The following is a 25369-nucleotide window of genomic DNA, read 5'->3' on the forward strand; positions in this document are numbered from 1 at the left end:
GGCCGGGGCTAATGCTAAAACGGCTTTCCAATGGCTGCACACCGCCAGCGGGGAAATATTAAGACGGGATATTTAAGGTGCTCTTAGGGGAGGAGAACAGACAAAAGCAAACAGGTGCCATGCCACTGAATGGAAACTTTTCTTTTTTTTTTTTTTACCCGTGATCGACGCGTTTGCGATATTTCATGCTGCCGAGAGGCAGACGGAGACAGTGAGCACATCCTGCCGTTAATTAAAAGTGTGAAATAAACAAGGACTAATAAGGGGAACAAAAAATGCTCTTTGCCAATTTTTGGAGACAATTCTGTTCATCACACACTTGGACTTGACATTGACTTGAAGGTGCAGCTGGAGTCGTCACGGTCGCCCAGGTAACAGCGCGACCAATAATTCCCGTGTGGGAAGGCCCCTTTAGTGCTTTGGAGCCGCTGCTCGGCATTAAAAGCCGTTTGCATAGAGTACACACGCATCACGCTGATGATAAATACGCTCAATCAATGTTCTGCCGTCGGAGAAATGGCTTCATTATGTTTGATGGATGGCCGCCATTTTGAATCCTCAATGTAGTCGACGTCCCTCCGCCTCCTTCCGCGAGCGTTTATCAGCAGATCATACTTGCTAATTGAGTTCAGAGAGCATCTTGGATAATGATCCCCGTCTACAGCGAGGACGAAAGTTACGTGCCAAGAGATAACGGGAAGGTCGCGAGGCTTTTGTTATCAGATCCATTTATGAAGGCGATTAGCTCCATTTCAGGCACATGATGAATGTGCCATCCGTTTATCACGGCACGACTCTAGCGCTTAAACTTTGCCGCCACGTCCCGCCGACTGAATTTGATTGTTGCGCCAAAAGGTTGTGCGACCCGGAGGGACGGGAGGGTGAGACATTTGGAATCGGTGCCGTGGTCGGTCGGACTGCCGCCGCCGAGGCCCGGCGTTGATATTATTTGCACGGCGGGATCGGGGGAGGGAGGAGAGGGCGGCGCAGCTACGCTAACCCACTTTTGACTCCTGTTCCTTAGCAACGTCGGCGTTGGGACTGGAAAGGCCACAGCGGCGCGCCACTTACTTGTTTTGCATCATGTTCATGATGACCCAGTCCGACGGGTAGACGTTCTTTCCGATCAGGTCTTTAAACATGATGAAGGTTTCCATGAGGAAGTCCTGCAAAAACAAAGTTGACTTTGATACGAGGCTTTTGACTTCTTGAGATGTTTTGGAAAGTCTATTCATGAGAGCAACGCCGACTGAATCTCATGCTGCTCTCTGAGTGTTTTTAGGAGGGAGCATTAAAAAAAAAAAAAGGCCCTGAAATTGTCTATTTATTTGGCTGAGGAAAATAACAAGGACAGAAGAAAGTGGTAAAGTCTGGGGTGCATCTTTCAGGGATTTGAGGTGTTTGGAGGAAGGAGGGGAGGAAAAAAAAAAGCAACGCAAAAGCTCCTGTGAGCTGCTTTGAAATGTGGCGATGGCTGCGAGAGGAACAATCAATCTGCGCAAGGATTCCGGCTCGCTCGCCCGCCCGCTCGCTCTGATTATTTGTCTTGCCGACAGCCTCGGTGTGGCCCGACGGTCAAGGTCGCGGAGTGACAACATTCAACGCCACTCACCACCACGTCGCTTCTTATTTTGCCAAAGGTGTTGATGAGATGCGCGTAGTGGTAGTCGTCCATCTGCCTCAGCGTGGCCGTCATGCTGGCCACGAAGCTCCCCTGCCAAACAAGCACAAGTAAATCCAAAGTGGCCACGGACCTGATCGGTCGGCAGTTTGCGAGCCGGGGGAGCGCCCCCTCTCATTAACCCGCCCGTCTCGGCTGATTAGAAAGGCCGCTGATGTCCCGAAAGGGGCCGCCTTAGCTGCTTCGGGTTAGCATGGCTGCGCCGCGCAGATAGGCGGCCGAGCTGAGGTATTTCTATATATCATTTTTATATTATTATCTAATTAGCTCACAACATTTGGTGAGACACATTGAATGCGAGGAAAGTAGCGGCACAAATGTAAAAACAAAGAATGGAAAGCAAACCTGGCAGGTCCGAATTGAAACGTTTTTTTTGGGGGGGGGGTTTGTCCTTGAAGCCAAAAGGGCTTGAAACGCAAAACAAGCGAAAGGCACACAATGTCCCCGGCCGGGCTCTGTGAGGACTTAAATAGGCTACAAATGATGCAAAAGGCATCTGAATAATCATTTGCATGATTGGTATTGCTGGAGAGAGGCTGAGCGCATCACAGAGACAATCAAGAGAAATTAAGCACAGATAAGGACGCCTCATTAAAACCCACGGCGAGAGAGAAAAGTGGATCAGCTCAGGTCGAAACTTTTTGGAAGCCTCAAACAAAAAGTCAACAGTGTTGACATGACGCTCCATTTTTCAACGCCTTTTTCGCACGGCAGCATTCGAGGAACATTTGCCATTCCGCTCACGCCGGCTGCAGCATCTGGCGCGACATGTGCTTCTGCGTTTAAATCTTAATTGTGGCGGGGTGCCTGCGTCAGGATCCTTTTTTTTTTTTTGGCAGCCCACCGCTCACAAAAAAAAAAAAAAAGCGACGCGCGGACGTGCTCACCTCCAATTAATTTGCCATTAGGACTCGCCGGCTGATTCCGCCGCCTCCGGCAGCAATTAGGTCGGTTTAGTCATCACGGGCCGCACTTAACGGGCATGAAATCAAAAGTAAGATTGGCCGGCTGCATGGCCGTTAGCTTAAGTGGCTTAGGCGCCGGCCTTATGGCGGGCCCCTGCGTCGAGCGAGGCTCAGCGTCCACCCTGTTGCTGTTCTCAAGCGTGCGTTGCGCGAGGACGGCTTTGAAGTTTGCGCCGCTTTTATTCATGAAGTTATTAGCGAGCGCCCCTTCATGCCAGCTATACGCTTTAGAACCAGCAATTAGGTGAAGACGCAAGCGCCTGTCGTCATCAAACAAGTCTTTGATTGCCGTTTCCCCATCGGAGCGGCGACCGAGAGGAATCTCAATCTGGCTCGGCTTTACACCGGCCGACGAAGCTGACTCACGACTCAAAGAGCCAACAAAGCAAGCCGACGGACCCCGACTAACAAAGCACTTAGCAGTCAACAGATGCACACCGTGAGCGAATAAACTCTACTGGCTCCTTCCTTCCCGACCCATCCATCAACGTTCCAAGTCAATCATCTAATGGCCGCCCATCGAGGCGCGGTGTTTATTGACTTGATTTCTCCCGCAGAGTGACAATAAAGCAAAGCGGAGACTGCTGACATCTATCACCGTATCCTGAGGGGCTCCATCTCCAGCTTGGGAGAAGTGAAATGGGGACTATTGTTCATTTGTGACCCACAAAAATAATGCATCTTTAGCTTGATCTGAAAAAAACTAAAACCCTTCATTGAGGCTTTAATTGGCGCCTGCAAGGAAACGGGACGGCGGTCTCCAGGGTGACTTCTGGAAAAGTGACAATCTGGCAGGAAGAAAGATGGGGACTTGTTTTCTTCTCAAAGCGTCGGACCGCAGGAGATATGGATCTGCTCGCTCCGAGAGAATACACACACGCATTGATTCTGAATAGCACTAAAGGTGGAGCAGCCAATAGAAAAAAAAAAAAAAAAACAGGTTCGGTCCTTCAAACTTACCTATCAACTTCCCTCCGATGACTTGATCGTAAAATATCGTGTTACTTTTGTGCTATATTCAATGAAGCGTTATTTTCTTGTTTCCTGTTGATATAGCGGACAGTGAGAATCCATGGAAGCGCACGAGGGCCTTTTTATATCTTTCTAGGCGCCGTCTTGTCATCAAAGTGAAGATCCAGGACAAGCTGAGCAGCTCGCTGGCTCTCCGCAGACACTCTTAAGTGCTGCGTGTTGCGCATGGATGCGCCGCGGGAAATCTCAGAGGGTGTGTTGGATATGAAGCGGAACGAGGACCGCTCTCGGAAATACGCTTTGGACACGAGTTGATGCCAGCGCGCACGCTGATATTTGATCTTGGTCGCAACGCTGCTGCGGCGGCGGCGGCTGTGTAAATTAAAGCCAGCGATCTATAAATCAATTTACAATGCCAACGGGCTCTGCGGCAGGACGCTACGGCTTTGACCGCGGCGACTCGCCATGCATGTACGCAGGGCAGCCGGCAAGGACACGGAAGAAGATCCCCCGAGGGTTTGGCTCCGAGCTAATGAAATCAATGGCGGGAGAGCGAGAGAGAGAGAGAGGGAGGGAGAGCGAGAGAGGAGTCACTCCAGCGGTTTATCCAGCTGAGAAACAGTTTGCTTACACAAGCACATTGCTGAGCACAAACTAATAAAAAGAAAAGAGACAACGGCAAGGCTTTTCTTTTCTCCCACAAACGTATCTTGTCAGTCCATTAAACCCAAAAAAGCGCTTATCACCGGCGCGGTCCAAGGTCAAGCGCTCGGGGGAAATATGAGCGGGAGCCCAAGCTCGGATCGATAACCAGGCAGATTAGCATTGAAAAGATGTCGTCGGTACACGCGGAGGGAATGCGACGTGGGAAAGCGGCCTGGGGAAACATTTGGATAACTTGAGAGAAGACTGAATGACAAAACCATCGCCGTGCATTAAACAAGCAAGTTGAATACAAGTCAAGTGTTTGACGACCTCAAAAGCCTTACTTTGCGCCCCCACCTTGTGCGCGACCCTCCTCCCTCTGCTCTCTATCTCGCCTCTCTCTCTCTCTCTCTCTCTCTCTCTCTCTCTCTCTCTCTCTCTCTGTCTCTACCTCGTGCACCTCGCCTGCCTGCATGCAGAAACGAGGAGAAAGCCACAGGGTGAGGAGCAGCGGCGGCGGCTGCGACGGCGGCGGGGGAAGCGCCGTGGGGATATTCTACCCGTAAGGACGTTGCGATCGTGTGTGTGTGTGTGTGGATGCATGCGTAAGTGCGGGAGAGGAGCGAGCGGGAGCCCATGCTGGCGTCGTTACGCAGACAGGAAAAAGGGGAGTCGAGGGGGACTTAGAGGACGGCGCATCGCAGGACGCCCATGTGCAGAAACGACTCTTGCCCGGCCAACTTCTGTCATGGCGTAGCCTTCCTACCGCCTGTCGGTGGGCATGCAAGAAATACAAGTGGGAAATCAGCTTTTCCCTCAGCGCTGCACGACTGACTGAGGTGAGTCTCATCGTGAGGGAGAAAAAAAAAAAGTGGAGTTGAAGAATCTCCAGGGCACGCTTGATATCGGACTTTGAGACTAGTATGGGGTGTCAACTGGGAAAGACTCCAGCTCACCCCATAGAAAAAAAAAAAATGGCTGCAAGGGTGGAAGAGCTCCACTGTGGAGGTAGAAAAGTCACGTCATAATTTGAAGGTCAGGCGGATGACGACCGAAGCGTTTGATGATGCTGACTAAACTTCTTATTTGTTCCGCCTTTAAAGTTGAGCTATGGGAACGATCGCCTAGATTCCAATTGGGCAAAAGAGACCCCCAAAACTGAGCGCCGACACACCAATTAAGTAACACACAAACTAAAATAGAATAATAGACTGGCCCAACTCTGTACAGATGGGAGAAAAAATGTGTGTGTGCGTGGATGCTGCGGATGGTTGTGAGTCCTTTTCAGCAACGCCTCACTCCTCCACTCAGTTCTTGATTTGATTGCATCTTCCCCGAGCGAGCTCACCCACGGAGCCATGAAGACGATAAGAGTTATTGCATGCTGATACGCCGCTTCACAGTGATCCCAAATTGCAGAGTACGGCCGAGATGTCCAAACGACACGCCGCCGCTCCAAAGTTGAACTTCAACCTCTGCGGGCCAAGCGCGGCGGCCATTTGAAGGGATTCGTCAAGAGAAAATCAAAAGGATGACTCACTCGACAATGTTGGAGCTCAATCAAGTGCAAGATGAACCTGGAGGAGAATTTTCTATTGTCATCCAAAGCGGCCAGGTGGACTTCAAACCTTCCCGATCGGCGCCTCGCACGCAGCGGAGAGAATCGAGGAAAAGTCTCCGTAGATGAGTTTGAATCGATTCCAAACGAACGCTCTCGGCAAACGCTAAATTGAAGCGCGCCGGAATGAATCCTAAGGGGGAATTGTGTGAAGAGCGCCTACGCTGGAGCGCAGGGGAGATTAAACATTAACGAGGGGAAGACCCACACTGAGCAACATCTGATTCATCCTCCAGCATACTCGTCTTTTCATGTGCCGCTGTGTGCTTTTCCGGCGCGTCGGCTCGCTGTGTGGCGGAACCTTCCGTCGCCCGTAAACTCGGGAGAAGACAACAAAGAGTAACATGAAGATAGCTCCTCAAAAGGGGAGAAAAGAAAAGTTTGGATCCGTGAAGATGCTACAGGGGGAAATCCCCGAAGAGGCAACAACCCAGCAACAGCTCGGGCCCGAGCGACAACCGGCAGAAAGATCCTGCCGTCTTTTAATCGCAAGGGTGTTAAGGCGGCGCTGAACTCACAAAGGATTTGCAGACGATGCCTCGGCGCTGACCTTTGCGGTCAATCACTCGGGCCCGTAAAGCGGCGGAGCGTTACGGCGCTGAGATTTTGTCAGCGGCTGTAAAACACACCGCCCGTGCCGCCTGTCAAATCATCCCGGGTAGCCCGGCCCCTCCCTGCATAATCGGCGTCCCATTAACCGTTCCTTTTCCCTGAGTTTGTTCCGGAGCAATCCCGATTTTGACCCGAGCGGCTTTCAAGGCGGATCAAAGACGGTTCCATACACTCGTAAGCGTTTGTAATGATGAGCTGAGGAAGAAGCGGCAAATGGAGAGAGAGAGAGAGACAAAACAAGAGAGATAAAGCAGGATTACAGCAAATTTCCATCATGCTCATTTGTTCCGGCAGCCTGGCAGCTGTAATTGTCGCAAGAGGAGAGGGGGAATTTCTTTCTCGACGGATCGGGGCCATCATGTTTTTGCTGGATTTGCTCGGGCTTCGCAGTGACATGAATCAAAGCTAAAAGCGGTGACCGACGGGCCACCGAGGAGAGCGGCGCGGCCGGTTCGTACACCAGATGAATCTCCCCGGCAACCTTCATCACACTCCAGACGGTTAGGTCAAGCTCTGACCTCGAGGAGTTAGAAAGAGGCTGCTGGTTTATGGCGGGTCATCCAAATTCGCTGTGATGCTTTGCCTGGAAAATTTCGATATCCATTTCTATTCACGATAGACATGCAGAATATGCCTAATTAGGCTCTTCTCCGGAAGCTCAATGTGACAGTCCATCAAACGGTGTCCCTCAGGGTTATATCCCGGAGACTTTATCGTTTATCGTCAAAGTCAAATTGAACGGTTGTGCAGCCGTTTCGCTTGTTTTTGGCCCTTTCAACATTTGCACAAAGTCAATTTGCATTGCTTCTCCTTCATTGACATGTACGGCCACATTTTCCAGCGCTTAATTAATTCCGAGCTTTTTGCGATGCACAGAACATTAATGAATTTCCCCTTTCGATGGAGCGTGAGAGATAAGACAAAATGAGTCTGTGGTTTAAAAAAAAAAAAAAGAATAAAATAGAAAATGTGGCAAACATTGGATCCCCCTCAGGGTTGGAAACGCTGAGCGCTGGAATTTCAACCCTTTATGAGTTTACCCGCAGCGACGACTGTCATGCAAAACTGCTGAGTCAGGGTTGGGCCGGCGACTATATTTGAATTCAGGGTGCGTCGCGTAAAATTAGCATGTGCCCGCGGCACCAAAAACATTTCCATTACAGAGTAATTAATTGTTTTACCGTGGTACTCCGGATTGCCTTTGCTTTGGACTGTTACGAAAGGGCTTTCTGAGAAGCAGCCGCTCTCTGAGAAGCAAAGGCCCACAGTCCCGGGAGGTAGACCTCCCCACCCCGAAAAAGAAAAAGGGGGCCAGCCTTAGAAGAAGTGGCTTTGTGTGATGAGTCATGGTGTTTCTGCAACGCTAGGAGAGGGGGGGGGGTCTCGCAAATCAAGATAACAAGGATTTTTACGTCAAGAGCCTGCAGTGATGCCAAAATGTCAAAAAAGGATCAAAGACAAAAGCGCCGCGCCGTGGCGTAGGGAATCGATGCAGACCGACTCGATTCATATTTAATTGTCAGGATTGTTTGGAGCGGCGTGTCGTATCAAATTGTGCATCATCTTAAACATTGGGATTCAGAGCAGCGACGACCTCATTTGGAGAGCAGGTGGTGTGTGTGTGTGTGTTTATATTGAGTTAGCCTGAAAGTTTCTTGATTCGACGGAGAAAGAATCAATCGCAACTTTTGATCCCAGAGAAGACCGGCAGCAACAAGTCAACAGTGCAGCAGCAAATTGGAGAATGTGGAGTATTTCTTTTGACACCAGCAAAAGAAGACAACATTGAATCGGGGCAAAGTGTGGCACGGAATAGCTGAGAGTGGCCGTTAGATAAGATCGTTAAGATAGCAAAAGACAATGCCCCCCCCCCCCCCTCCTCCTCCTTTTGCATAATTCAACAATAAATAGCCAGAGAGCTAATGCGGCAGAAGGGGCTCAGGCCATCAAAACCTTCCTTCGTTCTGCGGCTCGCAGGTAAATAAACACAACGCTTTGAATTTTTTCTTCTGTTGACAGAGCGCGGCAGCAACGCAAGCAAAGCTGAAGGGAAATAATTGCCCCGTCTGATTCAACATCTCTGCGAGATTGCCGAGTGTTTGCTTGTTGTAAATCAGCGGGCGAGGAATTATACTGTGTTTGTGTCAAGAGTTAAGGAGCCTGCCCGACACTAAATGATTACATTCTGCTCAGGTTGGATATACTTTTGCGCCGTGTTGGCAGCAACAGTAAATCTCCCCTCGCTGTTCACAAGTTCACCTAAGAGCAAATTTGTGCAGGAAGAAGGGTGGCACACTACTCAAGATGATGCACAGAAAGTTCGGGAGTCCAAAAAGTAAACAAAGATTTATCACACAAGAAATTGCCGTGTGTCAAAGCAGACAAGTGTTGGATAAAGTTTTGTAGCGAGAGGAAAAGGTCAGACAATCAAAAGACAAGGAAAGCAAAAGGGGGCGTTAATAACAGCCGTGACGCCATTGTGAGCCAAAGTGCGACTTGTCCATGCTCAAGTCCCATTAGCAACCGGGAGCCGCTGCCAGGGTGAAAAAATAAATGACGATGACGAGCGAAACAAGCAGTGAATGGATTGGATGACCCTGGATTAAGTGGGAAACAAAAATTGGAATCTAAGGTTTCGCAGAGAATGGGATGACAGAGAAACCCTGACAGATGAGTCAGAGCAAATGCCTTTACACTTGCGGAAGAGCAAAGGCTCAGGGATTTTTTTTTAATGAATAAAGACATCCCAGGGACATGTTTGTGCCTTTCAATAAGTTATTTTGTCCATTGTGGTTCTTATTTTTCTCTAAAGTAAAATACGTGCTATGCTAATATGTGCTCGTTTATGACTCAGGCCCTATCTTTCCCTTAGGAAGCATGGTGAGCAAGGAGGGCAGCAGATGCGTGCTCACCAACTCCGAGTCCGACTCGGAGGCGGCGGCAACGGCGGCGGCAACGGCGGCGGCGGCGGCGCCCTTGCCCTCCGCCTCGCTGGCGCTGCAAGTCAAGTATTCTCTGGATGCCGGTCGCCAGGTGAGGAAGCGGAACAAGGCCCTGCAAGTGCGTTTCAAGGATATCTGCGAGGCGCAAAACGAACAAAGGGAGGCGGAGTTGGCCAAGGATGGGAATCCGCTTTCTTACAAAGCGGCGTACCGCAAGTACATGACCGTGCCCGCCCGCCGATCCATTCCCAACGTCACGCGCAGCACCGGAGTGCAAACGTCGCCCGACCTGAAGAAGCGCTACCAGACGTTCCCCTTCGAGCGCAAGAAAGGGCACACGCTGAAGCACGTGGCGGCCGTGGAAACGTACAGAGGTCAGGATAATGGATTTGCCGTGGCGGTGAAGCCGGCGGCGCAGCGCTCTTTTGTCGATGAGGGAGAGGAGGAGGGAGCCCCCGCGGGGAGCGGGGTTTGGCGGACCAAGGCGCTGCTCCATACAAATGAGCGCGTGGCGGCCAGGTTGGAGCAGCGCGCCGCGACCGAGGGCCCGTGCGAGGACACGGCGCTGCCGCCGACTAACTCGGACTACCAGCTCTGGGCCCCGACATCCAAAGCGTTAGCGCAAAGAGAAAGGCGGCCGCTGGATCAGGAGGAAGCCTCGTGCCGATCGCGAACCCTGCCGGACAGGGCCTCCAAGGTGACGGGACCCATCGCGTGGAACTCCCTCACAGAAGTTGAGTGCCTGGATAGTCCGTCTGCACGGCACAAGCGCAAAAAAAGCCTGCAGCTCAACGGGCTGCAGAGCGAGACGTTGCCGCGCGCCGGCCGGGGCTGCGTCGCGCGGGCGCAGTGCCACGCCGCCGCCGCCGAGCCTCGGCCCGCTGACCGGGAGGCCTGCAAGCAAATAGTGCCTATGAATCAGGATGGCGAGGTAAAAGCACAGCTTGAAGCCATGGAAAACCTCATCAGCTCCAGCCAGGAGACCATCAAGGTGCTGCTGGGGGTGATCCAAGAACTGGAGAAGGGAGAGGCCCACAGAGAAGGGTAAGTGGCTCCCACCATCAGCTTCAGTCACACTGTGGCCATTCAGACCAAATTGAATAAATTGAGAGCCACCCCAAACACCATAAACCTTTTCGTAATGTTTAGAAATAAGAGACGGCATCAAAACAGCAAGTCTGTCATTAATTCAAGTGACAGAAAAGCCGCGCTCACAGCGATCTTGCACTGTTTTGAAAAGTGCCATCAAGGAAGACACGAGCGGCTCGATAAAACACGGCTGTCCCGTTTAATAAGACAGTTGCCGTACACGCCTTTACGCCCACCCACACGGTGACCTTTAAAGGTGGAAAAATCGGGGCGCTAAATATACGGCTAATGGCACCTTGGCTTTCAGTCTCCCTCAGGTGAGGCCCGCTAAACACAGGCCTTTTGTCTTATTAGCTCAGCGGGGGACGGGCTGTTTGCGCGGATTTTGAGGCCACTTGATTGCTGATTGTACTGTTGGAAAAAAAAATAGAATACAAGAAGAAGAAAAAAACATGCTTCACTTTACCTACTTCCTCGAACTGTCTTTGAAAACATAAGGCACCATTTTTTCCTCTGGACAAATGATAACAGACTTTGCGTTACCATGACGACGACAGCGCGTAACGCACGGCAATTTTGTTCCGATGGTAACGAACGTGGCCTCGTCCAGGTCATTTGAGTTATTTCTATTTGAAATTTTATTTTTGAATCTGCGAGACTCGCTTTGTGCATTTTGAGGTTTGCGATTGTATGACGTATTTCCAAGTCAAAACAAAAATCTGGCAGGCTGCGCACGTTGCCACATTGCCCAATCAGCTTGAAGTATTGCACTCAAGCGTCGATATATCTGTCAGCGCATATGGTGGGAAAAGGCTCAGATAAAGAGCGGGGAATTTACGATAGCTGTTTTAATTTTTCTTTTTTGACCGGCACCTCGGAGAGAGTGTGATTAGGACGCACGACGAGCTGAATGCGAATCCTATAAAGCTGCAAAAGACGACAGGGGTCATCTAACAGCAATGTCGAACATTCCATTTAAGAGTTTGGAGATGTCGCCTGACCACCCCTCAGCCCCCCACAGACAGAAATGGAGGTAGAGCCCTTGTGCAGTGCTCAAGACAGAATATTACATCTGCTCTGAGTGAAACATCCCATTACACCCACATAAAACGCTAGCTATCGTCGTGGTTGGCGAGCAGCGTAGGGAGCAATCGAGGCTCTTTGTTGCCTTCGATACAAGCGAGCCTGCAGTGAGGTTTATTCGCGTCAAAAAGCTTTCTTACAAGGCTTAAAACACAACAAAGGTGAACTTGGGGATTGTGGACCGGAGTCTTGGGCTGGACATTTGAGTGCCCAGTATATAATATGAACTGACAGTGTCGAAAAATAATTAGCCGGCGTGCCCTTGGGAGTCAGCTGTAATTGTGAGCTAATGTTGTCAATGGGGTGGTCGGGCTTTGATTAAGCTACCTCTTAGCGCAGCCCGCAGAGTCGCCTCGGCTGCCAGGCAGCCAAGCGTGGCTAATGCCCCAGATTCACGCTCGCCGGACGCTCAGCGGGGCGGCGTGACTCCCCGCTAACGAGCGGGAGACATACGTCGGCGAGAAAGCGTGGGCGTTTTTAACAAGGCCTCCACACTCAGCACTCTCCTCTTCCTCCCTCGGCAGGCTCTCCTATCGCACCGGACAGGACACGGCCAACTGCGACACATGCCGGAACAGCGCATGCATTATTTACAGGTCAGTACAATGTTTCACGTTAAATTTGTGCTAGTCGGGCCTGGGGAAGTCATATCCCGGCTACCTACCGCCGATCTTCTAATCGCTTTCTTTCCTAACTACGTGCGGAACAAGAGAATGACCCAAAAGAGGCTCATTTCTGGAAAATGTACGGAATTTTGGAGAAAAGCCTGTCGATTGGACACAGACTCAAATATAGCAAAAGCATTGATGCGGGCTGGCGGATTAAAGAGCAATCTAATTACCTCCATGAAAGCTACCTCTCTGGAGGTGGAAGGAGGAGGAAGCGGAGCAAGGTTAGGAAGCACGGCCGTGACGGAAAACAAAGGGCGCGTGGGTAGAATAGCTGTCATACAGGCATTGCAGTCAATCGGATTGGAGTTGGGCTGAATCGTATTGAATCGCTTCGTTACTGGAGAAACGGAATGGACTAATGTGACGGCTATTGAATTTGATCATGGTCGGGCTGTATTGCATCGCAACATACTCACTCAGGTGGGCCAAATCAAATTGTATTGCCCTTGCAGTGAATCAATTCACTGATCGCATTGTCGTCGTCTCGTGTCGCACGGGATACACGTTTGTCTTTGGGCCGAGGCGATTCATTCTGACGAGTCGGAGAAAGGAGGACGTCACACATGCATGATCAGTATATCAAAAAAAGAGTTCGAGGACTTCAAGCGGAATGCACAAACACACTCGCCCTTGCCAACACAACCCCCCCCCCCCCCTCCCCTTTGAAGATTCCTGGACCATGTCACCGGAATGCGTTATCGGATTGGTGCAGCGCGGCCGACGGGAAGCCATTCGGCACTTTTCAGACAAACGTGCGCGGCTTTAAATCCGAATGGATGAGAAGAGGGATGAAAAGATTAGCGGCGGCCGTGGCCTATCGTCGGGTGATGTAATGCGTCAAGGTGTGGAAGGGGGAAGGGAGAGGCTGAACGGAAAGTCAATGAGGCAGATGAGACTATTCAAAGCTGTTCGAAAAGATTTCTTTTCTGTCATTGGACTAAATTGTATTGTAGTTGCAGTGACCCATATCCTAATTGGATTGAATTGTCCTGTACCGCCTCTCCTACTTTGATGTTTGGATTGTGAAACTTAACCCTTCAGAAAGTCGCACCACTGCATCTTAAGAGAAGGTGCGAGTCAAAACTTATGACGACGGAAAAGAAGGAACGACGCAGGCTAACCTGGTGACATTTAGACACTGAGAACTGGGCAGGAACAGAGCCGATAAATCTCATCGGAATGTCCTTTTGAGTATATTGCCAACGACGGAATGACTATCTTTTCAGCGCACTCGCCACGTTAACCTTTACCTGCTGAGGAACCGGCCTTTAAAGAATCCCTAGAAAGGGCCAAACTCAGCCCCCACCCCAAAAAAAAAAAGAAAAATTCTGACCGGCCGCAAAGTATGAATGTAAAGGGACGTTAATTAATATCAAAATAGCCGTTTTCTAAAAGGAGCTTAAATGGACTTTTCTGTCCATGCAGGGAAATAATAACTTGTAGCCACGGATGGAGAGTAACAAGAGCCTCAACAGTATTATGGGCTTACAGTGAAGAGCAAGGAAAAGCCTATTATGGTGATAGCGCCGGCGTACGTGCGCGCGCCCATTTCGATGAGTGATCCCCAAAGAAAAACAGAAAATGGCAGGAACGGATGAGAAAGTGCCCCTCGGAGCTTTGGCGCAGACGCAATTAAGGCTTTGTTAGCGAGGAAAGAGCCGCACTGAAATACTTTTGCGGGCGATGGCTGCGAATCCTCATTAGCCGCAGACAAACACGCCGCGTCATTGATCACGGCGGGCTGACACGCTGGGCTAATTTGAGCTCTGGGTTCAAACTTTGCTGCCTACCCGCCTGCGTCAGTAACCTTTAGCGGGTTGCGATCAAAATACAAATGGTGGCAATTAAAAGTGCGTGCAGCCATGAGGAGGCCACTCACGCAAAACCCAGCGGACTCTAGCGAGGTGACTCTGCTCTCCTGGCGTCTGTTTAAGCCTCCTCCCACCATCGCAGTATTGGGAACATTAACATGCGAGGAGCGTCGTTTCAGACAGCCGCGGGATAAACGCGATTCATTTCTTGATTCGGCCATCGCTCGGTCTCAACGAGACAATTTCTCTGGCTGCCCGCCCGAGGAAATCGCCAAAGCTGGGCGGTATTAAAAAACTCATTTATTTTAAAAACAGACAAGTCCAACATTTTCACACAACTGTAAAATAACTCCAAAATGATAAGAATGACGCTTTGGGATTTCGAATGAGAGTTCACGCGCAAGCACTTGAACTAACCCAAAGTTTCAAAAGGAAAGTTATCAATTCTCTACTTTGCTGTCGGCGACTCCATGGGGACCGACATCGGTGAAGGCGAATCTGCACAACCGGAGCAGTAACTGCAACCTCACCCGATCGGTGTCGAGACGGTCATCTTTACGAGAATGGCACATCGGCTGCCTCTGGCCCAAAGTCAGATGGAATGGGCTCCGGTGTGAGAATAATCGGTATAGAAAATGGATGATTGGATGGATGTCCCAAATGATCTCGCGTTATTGATCCGTGCCTTAGTGCATAAATTCCCCTTATCGTCGAGTGTTTCCATAATAGCTTCCCCATTAGCTTTACAGTCGCAAGACGCATTCCGAGGATACAAACTTGGACCAAGTCCGTCCCGATTGATTTCTAGAGCCCGTAATTTAGCACATGTGATTCATTGCTAATTGCTGCGGTGGTCTCAGCCTTAAGTTTGAAAAGGCCTGAGTCAGGGAGAATGCAAAGTGCTGAGAGCCCAAACTAGTCCCCGCAGGAAGTCATCCATTTTGCTTCAAAGCGGACATTTTAGGGTCATTGTGTTCGAGAGGTTCTTCCAAAATGTCCATATTTCAATGGCATATACTAGAAAGACAGGCATACCTTAACCACTAAATATTTATCAACCCCGTAAAAAAAGTTAAACTCGAAAATTTGGTTTCAGGAAGCAAATCCTGCAGCCGTTCCGCAAATCGAGCCGGCCGCAACCCCCACAGCGCCAGGTGCTGCTACCGGAGGACACGTCGGAAGATTAAAAGCGCTGGCGCATTTAGCGTGGTCGGCTCCGCTCAGGATTAAAAACGATGGCGGCTGCAGATAAATCCGACGAGTGGCCGGAGTGGCGCTTTTTGTTATTCCCGACGTGTCTGATCAGTGTCCCTTTTTTGCTCGACAGTGTGGAGCTGGACTTCAAGCAGCAGGAGGACAAACTGCAGCCGCTCATGAAAAGGCTGTGCCCCTCGGACGACACCCGCTTCCCCGCCCTGCCGTACCCCCACGAGGCCTTCACCTCCACGCCCAAGCGCAAGTCCAAAGCCGAGTCTAAGAAGCACGCCCGCTGGAGACTTTGGTTCATGTGAAGGTGTCGTGGGGAGGGGCGGCCAGAAAAATCACGCTTTCCCGACGCGGCAGCGTCCGTCTGGAGCTATTGTGGAAGCAATTAGCGTCAAACGTGGTGTGAAGTCGCACCTTTGGCGAAATGCGATTAACGGCTGACTTTCGACGCAGCCGTCTAGGAGTTCCCTGACCCGGATGGAAGTGGGTCACGTCGGGACTACTCGGACTTGCCACTCGCCTAAAGCAAAGCACAACTAACACAGTTCAGGAAACACTTTTTCCAGATTACCGGGACTATTTTTGCCGTCAAAAGAAAAGACGCCTACCCTCAATTTTATCCATCTTTAAAGTGTCACCTTGACTTCTCGACTAACTTTGAAGGGGATGTATATAAAAAGAATATTGTTAAATGACACTTATTTTCTTAATGGCATTTTTGGACATCAAAGGACATTTTTATCTAGAACTGTATTACAATTTTAGCTGAATAGATTTATCAAGTTCGAGCGTATAAGCTCAGTTTTATTGCGACTAAGCCACTGTCATCATTTAGAGCGGAGTCGTAGCTCTCATATTATTTTATTAGTTCCAGCCCTGAAAAGAATAAATACTACGAATACACGCGATTGTATTGGCGCAGTAAACCGAGCCCAGAAGTGAATGTACAGGTGTAGCCACGCATTTTTGCAGAGTTCCACATTTTCAAAAGGAAACTACTGAATTTTAAGACAGATTGACGTGTTCTTGTTCCCTTCTTACATACTCGCATCCCGACAAAGGACCCCAAATATCCGATTAGCGGGATTATAAATATATAGCCAAGATATTTGCATTCATTCTAAATACATTTTCCGATAATTACATGAGTAGGCTTCGTTCTATTTTACAAATAGGCATAGCTGATACGTATAAAAAGGTACATTTATTAATAGGAATGTAAAGTCACCTACCGAGCCAAAAAACAGCCAAGAAGTGGTTTCACGCGCATAAAAAAAAGTGCCAGGACGATTTGACGTCAACTTTATGAGGCGCTTTGGTCCGTAGCGTTAAAATTAGCACAGAGCGAAACCGACATTATTTATCTGTATCTTGAAAAAGTGCAATTGCTTTACTATGTGCAATACTGTGTATTTTATACTGTTTTGAAAAACATATAAATAAACAAACACTTTATTATGCAAATGATGAAGAATAAACGCAGACACCTACAGAGCTCAGTATTATTTTTCCTTACAGCTAACTCATACCTGTTGCACCGTGTCGACATCATGTAAGCTCATTTTGCATTTTTAGCTATGCGCTGACTTTGATGCTATTTTTCCATTGTCATACAAAATAACAGCATTTATTATCAGCAAGCGAAAGGGCTTCTAAATCTATTTTGAGTGTGCCTTATTAGGTCTTCTGTATCCTTTAAACTCGTGATAAACACAGGTAGGCAGGTTCGGATGTTGTTACGTGGCCTGAGGGAGAAAAGAAAAAAAAAAAAGGAGGGCGCTCAGAGATTGAATGCGAGAGAGCAACTGATTACGATGCAGTGCCATTTCTCGCTATGCTTCTTGGCGCTGCGGCACTCGGAGTTCAATGGCAAAGAGGAAAAAGGCAGACATCTAACAAACGGCGGCTTTTTCTTTTTTTTTTTCCCTTTCCTGAAATCGTGACAATGCCAGCTGTCAGGCAGTCAACAACATACAGGATGTCAATCCAGGAAGGCGACATACTGAAATGAGATGAGAAGGTGGCGGTTGGAATAACCACCGTGAAGTAGCGCAGAAATAAACTCAAACGGCAGATAGATGCAGTACAAACGATGCCGCTTCATCTACATTCTGTCCGAGCGCCTGGTACGACGGAGGAGTGAGAGGAGTGAAGCGGAGTAGAACGCTAACGCATAAATCGAAATGGAAGAGGTTGCCGCTCGGTGGGACAAGGTCAACGGGCAGCCTGCCGCAAAGTGCCGCGGGAGACCATCGCCGCGCTTCCTGCCGGCCCCCTTTTAAAAACTGCAAGGAAACTGATTATGGAGTTTCTGAGAGCGCCTTAATTTGAAAAGGCAAGGATCTAGGGCACTTTTCTACTTTTTTTTGCGGCGTCCAGAGATGATAGAGTGTCCCAGTTGACACAAACCGGAAAGAACTTTTAAAGAGCACAGTCTGTCTAGAAAACTTTGCCGACAGCTCAAGGAAGTATTTTTTTTTAAAAGGCGACACAATGTTTTAATGGTATCGATTTGTGTGTGGGGGGGAGCACAAAACTGGCCAGTGACAATATATGTTCTGACAAGAGGGACCTTTTCCCCACCCAAAAGGAGACCGAAAGCAGAGTTTGAGATTGTACTCTTAAAGTGACGAGGAGGCAGAGAAGGAAGAGCCAAAGCGGTGTGAGGAGATGCGGGATCAAAAGGGCCCGACGGTGAAGGTTGCAGAAACAAGACGTCCTAGCTGGCGCCTGGCCTGTTTATTGGCGGCCATATTAACAAGCAAAGTGGCTGCCAGATGAGAAGCGTACGCATGCGACCTTTTGTGTGCCGACTGAATGCGCGGGGCTTCAACTCAGGCCGACAGTTTGGCTAATTAACGGCGCCGCGTGAGCGTGCTCCCAATGAGCGAGGAAATGAAACGGGCCGCCCAACAATGGCGTTATCGCCTAATATTTGCACAACACGCGGCAGAGAATCTTGGATGGCAATGAATGGGACAGGTGAGGTGCTAGAAGACACTAATAAGTCAGCATCGCTGTCTTTAAGCATGCCAGAAATGTTTGTCCTCAAAGACGCCTCTGTCGCAAAAATACATTTCATTGTTTAACATTGATGATCTGCTCTCGTCAACGTCCGATGACAAACTAATGAAGATGCGCCAGAGATAAGGCGCGACATTCAAAGAGGGGAAAAAAATGAAAAGTACTTTTATTTGGAGACCGCTCGGATGACAAATTAAAGTCATGCAAATTGGGAAAATTATTTATACGACGCACGCGTCGCTGCCAGGCATTGCCTGACGTCTAACGAGTTGGAGATCAGACATATTCAAGCAGATAAGACGCAAAAAATGGAAAGAAAATCTGGGAGGGGCAGAGCGCTCTTTGGCTGAGCTTCATAAGGAGTGGGGGGGGGGGGGGGGGGCGTTCATTTAAGCGAGGGCTGATCATACCAAACAAACCGAAGATTTTATGACTTGACTTTCTACTTGCGTAAACAAAACTTGACTTACCGTACTTTTTGCTGGCATGACTTGACTTGCTTCATTTATTTTTACTAATTGAGGCAAGACTTTTTCTTAAATGAAGCCTCTGCAACTTCACATACTATATTTTTATTCTTATTATTATTATTATAATATATTTGCGTTCATTTTTACTGAGCGCGTGTGACTGAGGACTTACAATGTGCGGGGAGTCTCGGCCCATGGAGATGACGGTCCTGTTGACAGTCCGCAGCAGCTTCTCCATGATGACCTGCACGTGCCACTGGGTGGGACCCTGCACCAGAAAAGAAATCAGATTTGAATAATTTAATTGCAATGATTTTTCTTTTTTTAAAGCGCAGCAAGACGGTTCTCAGACGTCTTTTGTAATGTTGACAAAGCAAACAGGTGCCGGCAACATAGAACCACCATTCTAGCAGTGCTCAAAGTGGCCCACGGGGAGTTCCTCACCACATCTTTCCTGTAGAGCACCTCCAGGATGTCGCTGAGCAGCTGGCAGCAGGCCTTGGGCTCCTCGCGCCTCTCCAGGTGGAACTTCAGCTGCTCTGTCATCAGCGGCAGGAGGATCTCGCGGCAATCTGCAGGGAAGGCAAAACGGTCTCCAGTGGCGGCGAGAAAGGGGGGGCGGCGTCATGGCGCGACATATGCCGATGCAGACGGGCGGCGCTTTCAAATGAACTCCTCCTCCACGCGTGGGGATTAAATGCAAACAATGCATTTGTCAGACAGATTGGAAACATAACAGGTGTTGCATCCCCAACCCGGCATTAAGGAGCTCCCTTATGCGCGGGTGTTTGACAAAAAAAAAAAAAAAAGTTCTGTCGAATTTGCGCCTCTAATTCTGTGAATGTATCTATTGATACAGCGCGTTTCCTGTTTTTACACGGGAGGCAGCACTCTCGGCGTTGGCCTTTTTAGCGTGACCTTTTCCATGACTGCGGGTTTCCTACCGTGATGGCTGAAGAGATCACTGTGGACAATGTCGATCAGACAGTCCAGCTTCTGCTTCACCAGGCGACCCGGAGGGACCTTCAGGATGAACTCCGTGAATAGCTTGCTGTGGAAACGAGGACAGAAGAAAAGTCATCACGATGCCAGCAATTCAGCGCATTCAACAGACAAATTCAAATGGCAGCTTTTGAAAGCGGAGAGAACGGCTCAATTTTTCATCCTTTCAAAGGCTCGCTTTATACGCCGAGCATTTATTCAACAACACTGGTCTGTGAAGTTTGGAAGGCGTATTGATTTTCACTTTACAGCCTTCCATTAAAGCAAGCGTGTGATAGTTGTGACTTCTGAGTCTCAAGTGGCAAACATCTGCATGCGCGCACGTGCCGGCTGAACCCCGCAGCGGGACGCCCGTTATGTGTGAGGAGCGAGAGAAAGAAGGCGCTGGCGGGAGATGAAAGACGCCGGCTCGCCCCCGAGGTTTCGATTTGGGCTCGGCTTCGCCGTTAACGGCAGGAACAGCTGATGCCTTGCTTGAAGCCGACCGGCCGGCCGTTTGGGCTTAAATGAAAGGAAGGAGAAAGGGGGCACTTTCCGTAAATTGTTCTCGCTCTTGTCAAAAAGCTTTTTTGCTCATGACTTTCCAGTGCTAAAAATACACTGGCACTTTCAAACACTCATTGGAAACTTCATCGCGCTTCACGTCTTCTGCGGCCGTCCGGAAAATGTACGATTTAATGCGTGTTGACGTCTCGTCTTGATATATTTGGAGAGCAGGTGGTCAGACTCCAAATGGCGTCTTTTATTGACAAAGAGCCGGCTGCTGATTGACTGGAGTATTTATTTCCCAGGTCTGTGACTCCGGTGACTGTGGCGTAAATATTTGCAGAGTTGAACAAAGTTTTACTGGCTCGAGATGCGCTATCGGCACATGGAAAGGAAACGGCGCAGAGAGCGCCACGGCCGACTGAATCCATGAACTACTTGGGGTGACAGAAGGTTAAACGTTTCTTACCTGAGTTCCTTTGGATCAAACACCAGCTTGACGTCATTGACAATAGTGGGGATGTACTTGAGTGCAGCACCCTGAACACAAAATGCACAATCCTCAGTCAAGCCCTCCTTTACACGTCCATTTGTAACCGCTAGCAACATTTCTAATGAAGATCAATGACTTAGCTGATCCTCATTAATTTTTCTTAATTAAGCTAATAACCCCTGTTTTGGGCCGGAATTTGTCTACTGCTTACCACCATGTCATCATCGCAAAGACGTTGCAGTGATTGAAAGTTGCGCTGACAAGGTGATGGACTTTCGCAGCCTCTCCTCAAAGTTCATTTTTCAAATTAGCCACACTAAGGCAAATATTGCGCAGCCAATTACACAGCAGGCGCTTGAGCGTGCTTCCCACCTGCCAACTGTTTTATCTCAGCACAGACGTGGTTTGGTGTGCAAGTGTGAGGGTCAAGGATGACAAAATGGAAACACACACACACACAAAATAGATGGTGAGATAAATACCTTGAGGAGCAGCTAAAGGGCAGAAAGCCAAGAGGAGCACCAGTTCACAGGACAGTCAAGGTTGAGAGGAGGAAAGAACACCGAGACAGAAGAAACAAACAAACAGTGCGTGCTGATGAAAGATGCAGTCCCTTACATTAAGATCACATAGAAAAGACGGTAGAAGAAAGCGTGGCTAAAGATGAAGAAACAAACACTATGGTGAGCGGAGGGAATCCAAACGCCAAAAGTCACTCCATTCACGCATGGCCAGTACCTTCACCATGCCCGTATTCTCCGAGTTGCTGTTCATCATGTTGCTGAAGGAGGTGAAGAGGTGCCTCAGAGACTCCATGAAGTCGGCCTCGCCTTTGTTCTCATAAAGTCTGTCGGGGGAAGCACAGCTAACAGTTTGTTTGTGTGACTTTTTACTAATGAAAGGAGAGGCCCGGTTATGGCGTACTGGTTAAAGAGGACCCTCGAGCGCACGATGAACTTGAAGATGTACTCCAGGGCCTTCATGGCTTTCAGCAGCTGCTCCGTCAGCTTCTCGGCATTGTCCACGTAGTTCTTCAGAACCTTGGTCAGCTTCCTGCCCGAGCGCACGCGGCGCGTCGTCAGTACATCGTGGAGCACGGCGTGGCTCTCTCGTGACCCGGACCGACTCACGTGTAGGCCAGCGTGGCGCTGAAGTGCTTGCGGATGTACGTCTCCAGGACCGGGTTGAAGTGCTGGAATTTGCGGTCGGCGATGAGACCGATAATGAACACCTGAGCAAAGATGAGAAGAAAAGACGTTACATCTTGATTGCCAATGGCTCAGTTGCAAGTAACAAAACCGACTCGTCTCGTTACTCACTCACCAAGGCGTCAAAGACGAGCGTGTCAAAGGTGTCGCTGTCCGAGTTCTCCATCATGATGTTGAAGAGAGCGTCCAGCGTGTCTTGAAGGAACTGGAAAGGACACCAATGCGTCACGAGGTGTCCAAAGTCGAATTTGAAAGCTAACCCTGTCTCGAAATCCTCACTTGCTCGAGTCCCCAGTTTGAAGGCTTTTACCTGATTTGAACCACCATGTTTTTATTCACACTTGGGTGACTCATAAGCAACAAAACAAAGCCAACTTTCCGTGATTCTTTCTTTTTTAGACACCATCTGTTCATCTGTTGACACATAAACATGATGAATAACATCGGGGCCCGCCCGGCGTGTTGACGGAGGCTGAAGATTGAGATGTATCAGCCAGCCTTGCTGAATCTGTTTACTAATAGGGAAAGCGCCGGTAACATAACCAAACACGCTCAGACACAAACGGTGCTAATATGTCTGCGCATCTCACACACACACACACACACACACACACACACACGTTTTCTGTGGAACCTAACTAACAACGAGTCCCCATTCACACCTCAGTTTATTCTTGGGCTCCATCTGTAACACTAATTTGAAAACCTAATCCAAGAAGGTAAGACGGAAAACTGGCCTGAAACCCAGTACTGACCTTGACCACCTCGCCGCCTTCCACCTTCATGAGCTGTCGGAGGTTCTGCTGCAGAAGGCTGGTGTTGGAGCGCCACTTCAGCAAGCCCAGTAGGTCCACTGGGGAAAACAAACCGAGAGGAGAAAATAAATAAAATAAAATGCATTAGAGAGATGCACTGAGGTGCTACCAAAAGGAAGGAAGGTAGGTTTGATTTAAGAAGCAACTAAAGGAAGTGCTGAAATTAAAAGCGCGCAGCTGCTTTTGCAGTCATTAATGTCAACAAAAGGCTCTCGAACAAAAGATTAAAAAAAAAAAAAACTCTGGCACAAAAAAGGCGAAATTGGCGCGGCGCAATTGAAATGGAAAATGCTCCCCATTAACGGGAATATTTACTCGCTGCAATGGTTCCTTTTCAATGAGCAAGCGCGCAAAGAGCCTCAAAGGCCGTGACCTTCCGTTTGAAACAGGCTCCATTGTTCATAATGGGGCGGCAATACAAGGAATATTTTAAACGTGTGTTTTAGTGGACGCTTTGATGTGTTAAAAGACTGGATTAGGGGAAAACCTATTTGGGGGGGGCTAGTATCCCCTATGGTTTCTAATTCATCACTGGACAGGCAAGGTTGCTCACCATTCTGCGTGAGCTTGGTGGAGCACACGAGGGTGGAGATCTGAAAGGAGTCCTTGCTGACGGTGCAGTTTCCCAGGTTGTGGGTGCTCTTGCCCGTGCTGGAGTAGCCCTTCTCCTCCAGTTCCAGCTTGGTGGCGGGCAGGTTCAAGTACAAGGACGAGTCCTCCAATCGCTTGGCTTCCGCCTGCAAGTATGACGAGAAGTCACCCAGCTTCTCGAAGGTGAGCGCTCAAATACGCACGTCCTGATCTTCATTCAATTTGACGGCCGGCAAGTCAATTCTGCAAGAAAATAGCCTCTCTGTGTGGATTGTGGGAGGCTGGTTTGCTCTTGTACCTTGTAGACAGTGAGATCGTGCTCGCCGTCCCTCAGGGTGGTCCCGTCGTACCTCATCAGCTTCACAAAAGACAAGGCAAAGATCTTCTCCGATTTGTCTTTTGCTGCGAGGGCAAGAAAAATGCAACACACAAAAAACATGAAGATATCTTCAGTTTTGGTGCTTCGCCCCACCCCACATTCTTAAATCTTTTGCGGAGATTAATTTGTAGTGAGTTGTCCTTAACTGGTATTAAATCATTACGCTTCCTTGGTGGCACCAAAAAAAAATATATATATATTTTTTTAATATTATATTTTCTTACAGACAAAATATTATATATAAAATGCTTGAGACTGCAGAAAGAAGCGGGAGGACTGGCAGGCGTCGTGTAAGCGGGACTTCAGCTCACGGCCGCATCCATCACGAGCGCCGATCAACAAGCGCGGATTTACGCGCTGGGCAGGTGCGATTCCTCACCGCTGTAGCGCGTATTCTATCTGCATAAATTCCCACTGTGCCCCTAGCCGTGAATAATTGCTGGGCCGGCTGCCATGGGAGAGCAAAGGCAACAGGCATGGCATTCAGCAGAGGCAAGTGCGAGGGGAAGGAGTTCATTTCAGGCCGCGTTTCCTTTTGTGGCCCAATCAAAGTTACATTTGTGCGGAAGGTGCGCTGCCGTTTGACTTTAACTTGGGCTGTCACTTTAGATTTATGTTTACGTTGCTGTGCTGCATATTTTAAAGCAGAGTAGCGCCCGCCAGCATTCATATAAAGGTGTATTCGGGAAGGGAGGGGGGGGGGAAGAAAAGATATGGGAATTAAATTGAAATCTTATGATGATGGGAAGACGAAGCGGCACTCACAGTCTTGCGACGAGCGGTGGCGAAAGGTGAAGCGCAAGTGGCTCCGGTTGACGTCTTCGATGGGAATTGCCACCTGCAATGAGTGCAAGCAACGTCACAGCGGGGACGATCGTAGAGTAAGTCTCAAGAAAGTACCTTTATAGTTTCAAACCACCGCGGCTGCTTGACTTGGTAGTAGATGACCGACTTGTACTCGCTGATCCCGTCGTCTCCGGCGCCGGGAAAAATAACATTCTGGAACAGACAGATAGACAAAAAGTTCATTATTCAACCATTTTTATGAACTGCTGAGCCCATTTGGACTCACTTTGGAAGGCGGGTGGAGACATTTATTCATTCAGACTTGACAGCCAGCGTGATCTGACTTGCCGCAGTTTGCACTTATTTCATAAATTGCGCTAGCTCTCCGGCTGGCTGCAGGCCTTTTAAAATCCTCGTGCTTAAGCACCTGCCTGCAAATCTCCCACGAGCCTTGCCGATCCGCTAGCTAAATGAGAAATTAATTATTTAAGGTGGTCGGCGTGCATATGCAAAGTAGCCGGCGTAGCAACGAGGCTTGTCAGCGGATGGCTTTGTTTCCTTGCAATCTGCCCAAGAGTCTTCCAGCTGACTCCGTCGCTGAGCTATTGCGCTTTTGCTAATGGCTTCTGACAAGCGGCAATTATGAGGAATAACGGGGCCCCCAGTTTACTCCAGGCCCGGTTGAACGCCACCGGAGGGCACGCAACTCACTTTATAGTTCGACGGAATTTCATGACAGCCAAAAAGAAAAAAGGGAGTCTCGCCACAGGTGATGAAGAGGGGTGGTGGTGGTAGGGGGGGCGGTAAATACGCCAGGATG

The 25369-nt window shown here is 49.1% G+C and overlaps 2 protein-coding genes across 3 annotated transcripts in view; one reads left to right on the forward strand and one right to left on the reverse strand.

Annotated features, from left to right (window-relative positions):
- The window catches only part of dock1 (dedicator of cytokinesis 1), a 41761-nt gene that overhangs the window by 8099 nt on the left and 8293 nt on the right, over positions 1 to 25369 (reverse strand). For both annotated transcript variants that reach the window (XM_061264131.1, XM_061264130.1), the window contains exons 15-29: positions 24664 to 24762; positions 24529 to 24601; positions 23683 to 23786; positions 23347 to 23530; positions 22734 to 22831; positions 22094 to 22183; positions 21901 to 22001; positions 21695 to 21823; positions 21509 to 21617; positions 20747 to 20817; positions 19734 to 19840; positions 19234 to 19361; positions 18962 to 19057; positions 1613 to 1714; positions 1072 to 1166 (exon numbers count right to left, since the gene is read on the reverse strand). In XM_061264131.1, coding sequence (XP_061120115.1) covers positions 1072 to 1166; positions 1613 to 1714; positions 18962 to 19057; positions 19234 to 19361; positions 19734 to 19840; positions 20747 to 20817; positions 21509 to 21617; positions 21695 to 21823; positions 21901 to 22001; positions 22094 to 22183; positions 22734 to 22831; positions 23347 to 23530; positions 23683 to 23786; positions 24529 to 24601; positions 24664 to 24762 — 1586 coding nt within the window. The remainder of the gene's footprint in view (positions 1 to 1071; positions 1167 to 1612; positions 1715 to 18961; positions 19058 to 19233; positions 19362 to 19733; positions 19841 to 20746; positions 20818 to 21508; positions 21618 to 21694; positions 21824 to 21900; positions 22002 to 22093; positions 22184 to 22733; positions 22832 to 23346; positions 23531 to 23682; positions 23787 to 24528; positions 24602 to 24663; positions 24763 to 25369) is intronic.
- Positions 9368 to 16768, forward strand: LOC133142701 (inhibitory synaptic factor 2A). Its single transcript, XM_061264157.1, has 3 exons — positions 9368 to 10479; positions 12132 to 12203; positions 15417 to 16768. Exons 1-3 carry the CDS (start codon positions 9371 to 9373, stop codon positions 15598 to 15600), a joined length of 1365 nt encoding a protein of 454 aa, XP_061120141.1. The 5' UTR covers positions 9368 to 9370; the 3' UTR covers positions 15601 to 16768.

The sequence above is a fragment of the Syngnathus typhle genome, linkage group LG18, assembly GCF_033458585.1.
Source record: "Syngnathus typhle isolate RoL2023-S1 ecotype Sweden linkage group LG18, RoL_Styp_1.0, whole genome shotgun sequence".
Taxonomy (NCBI): Eukaryota; Metazoa; Chordata; class Actinopteri; order Syngnathiformes; family Syngnathidae; genus Syngnathus; species Syngnathus typhle.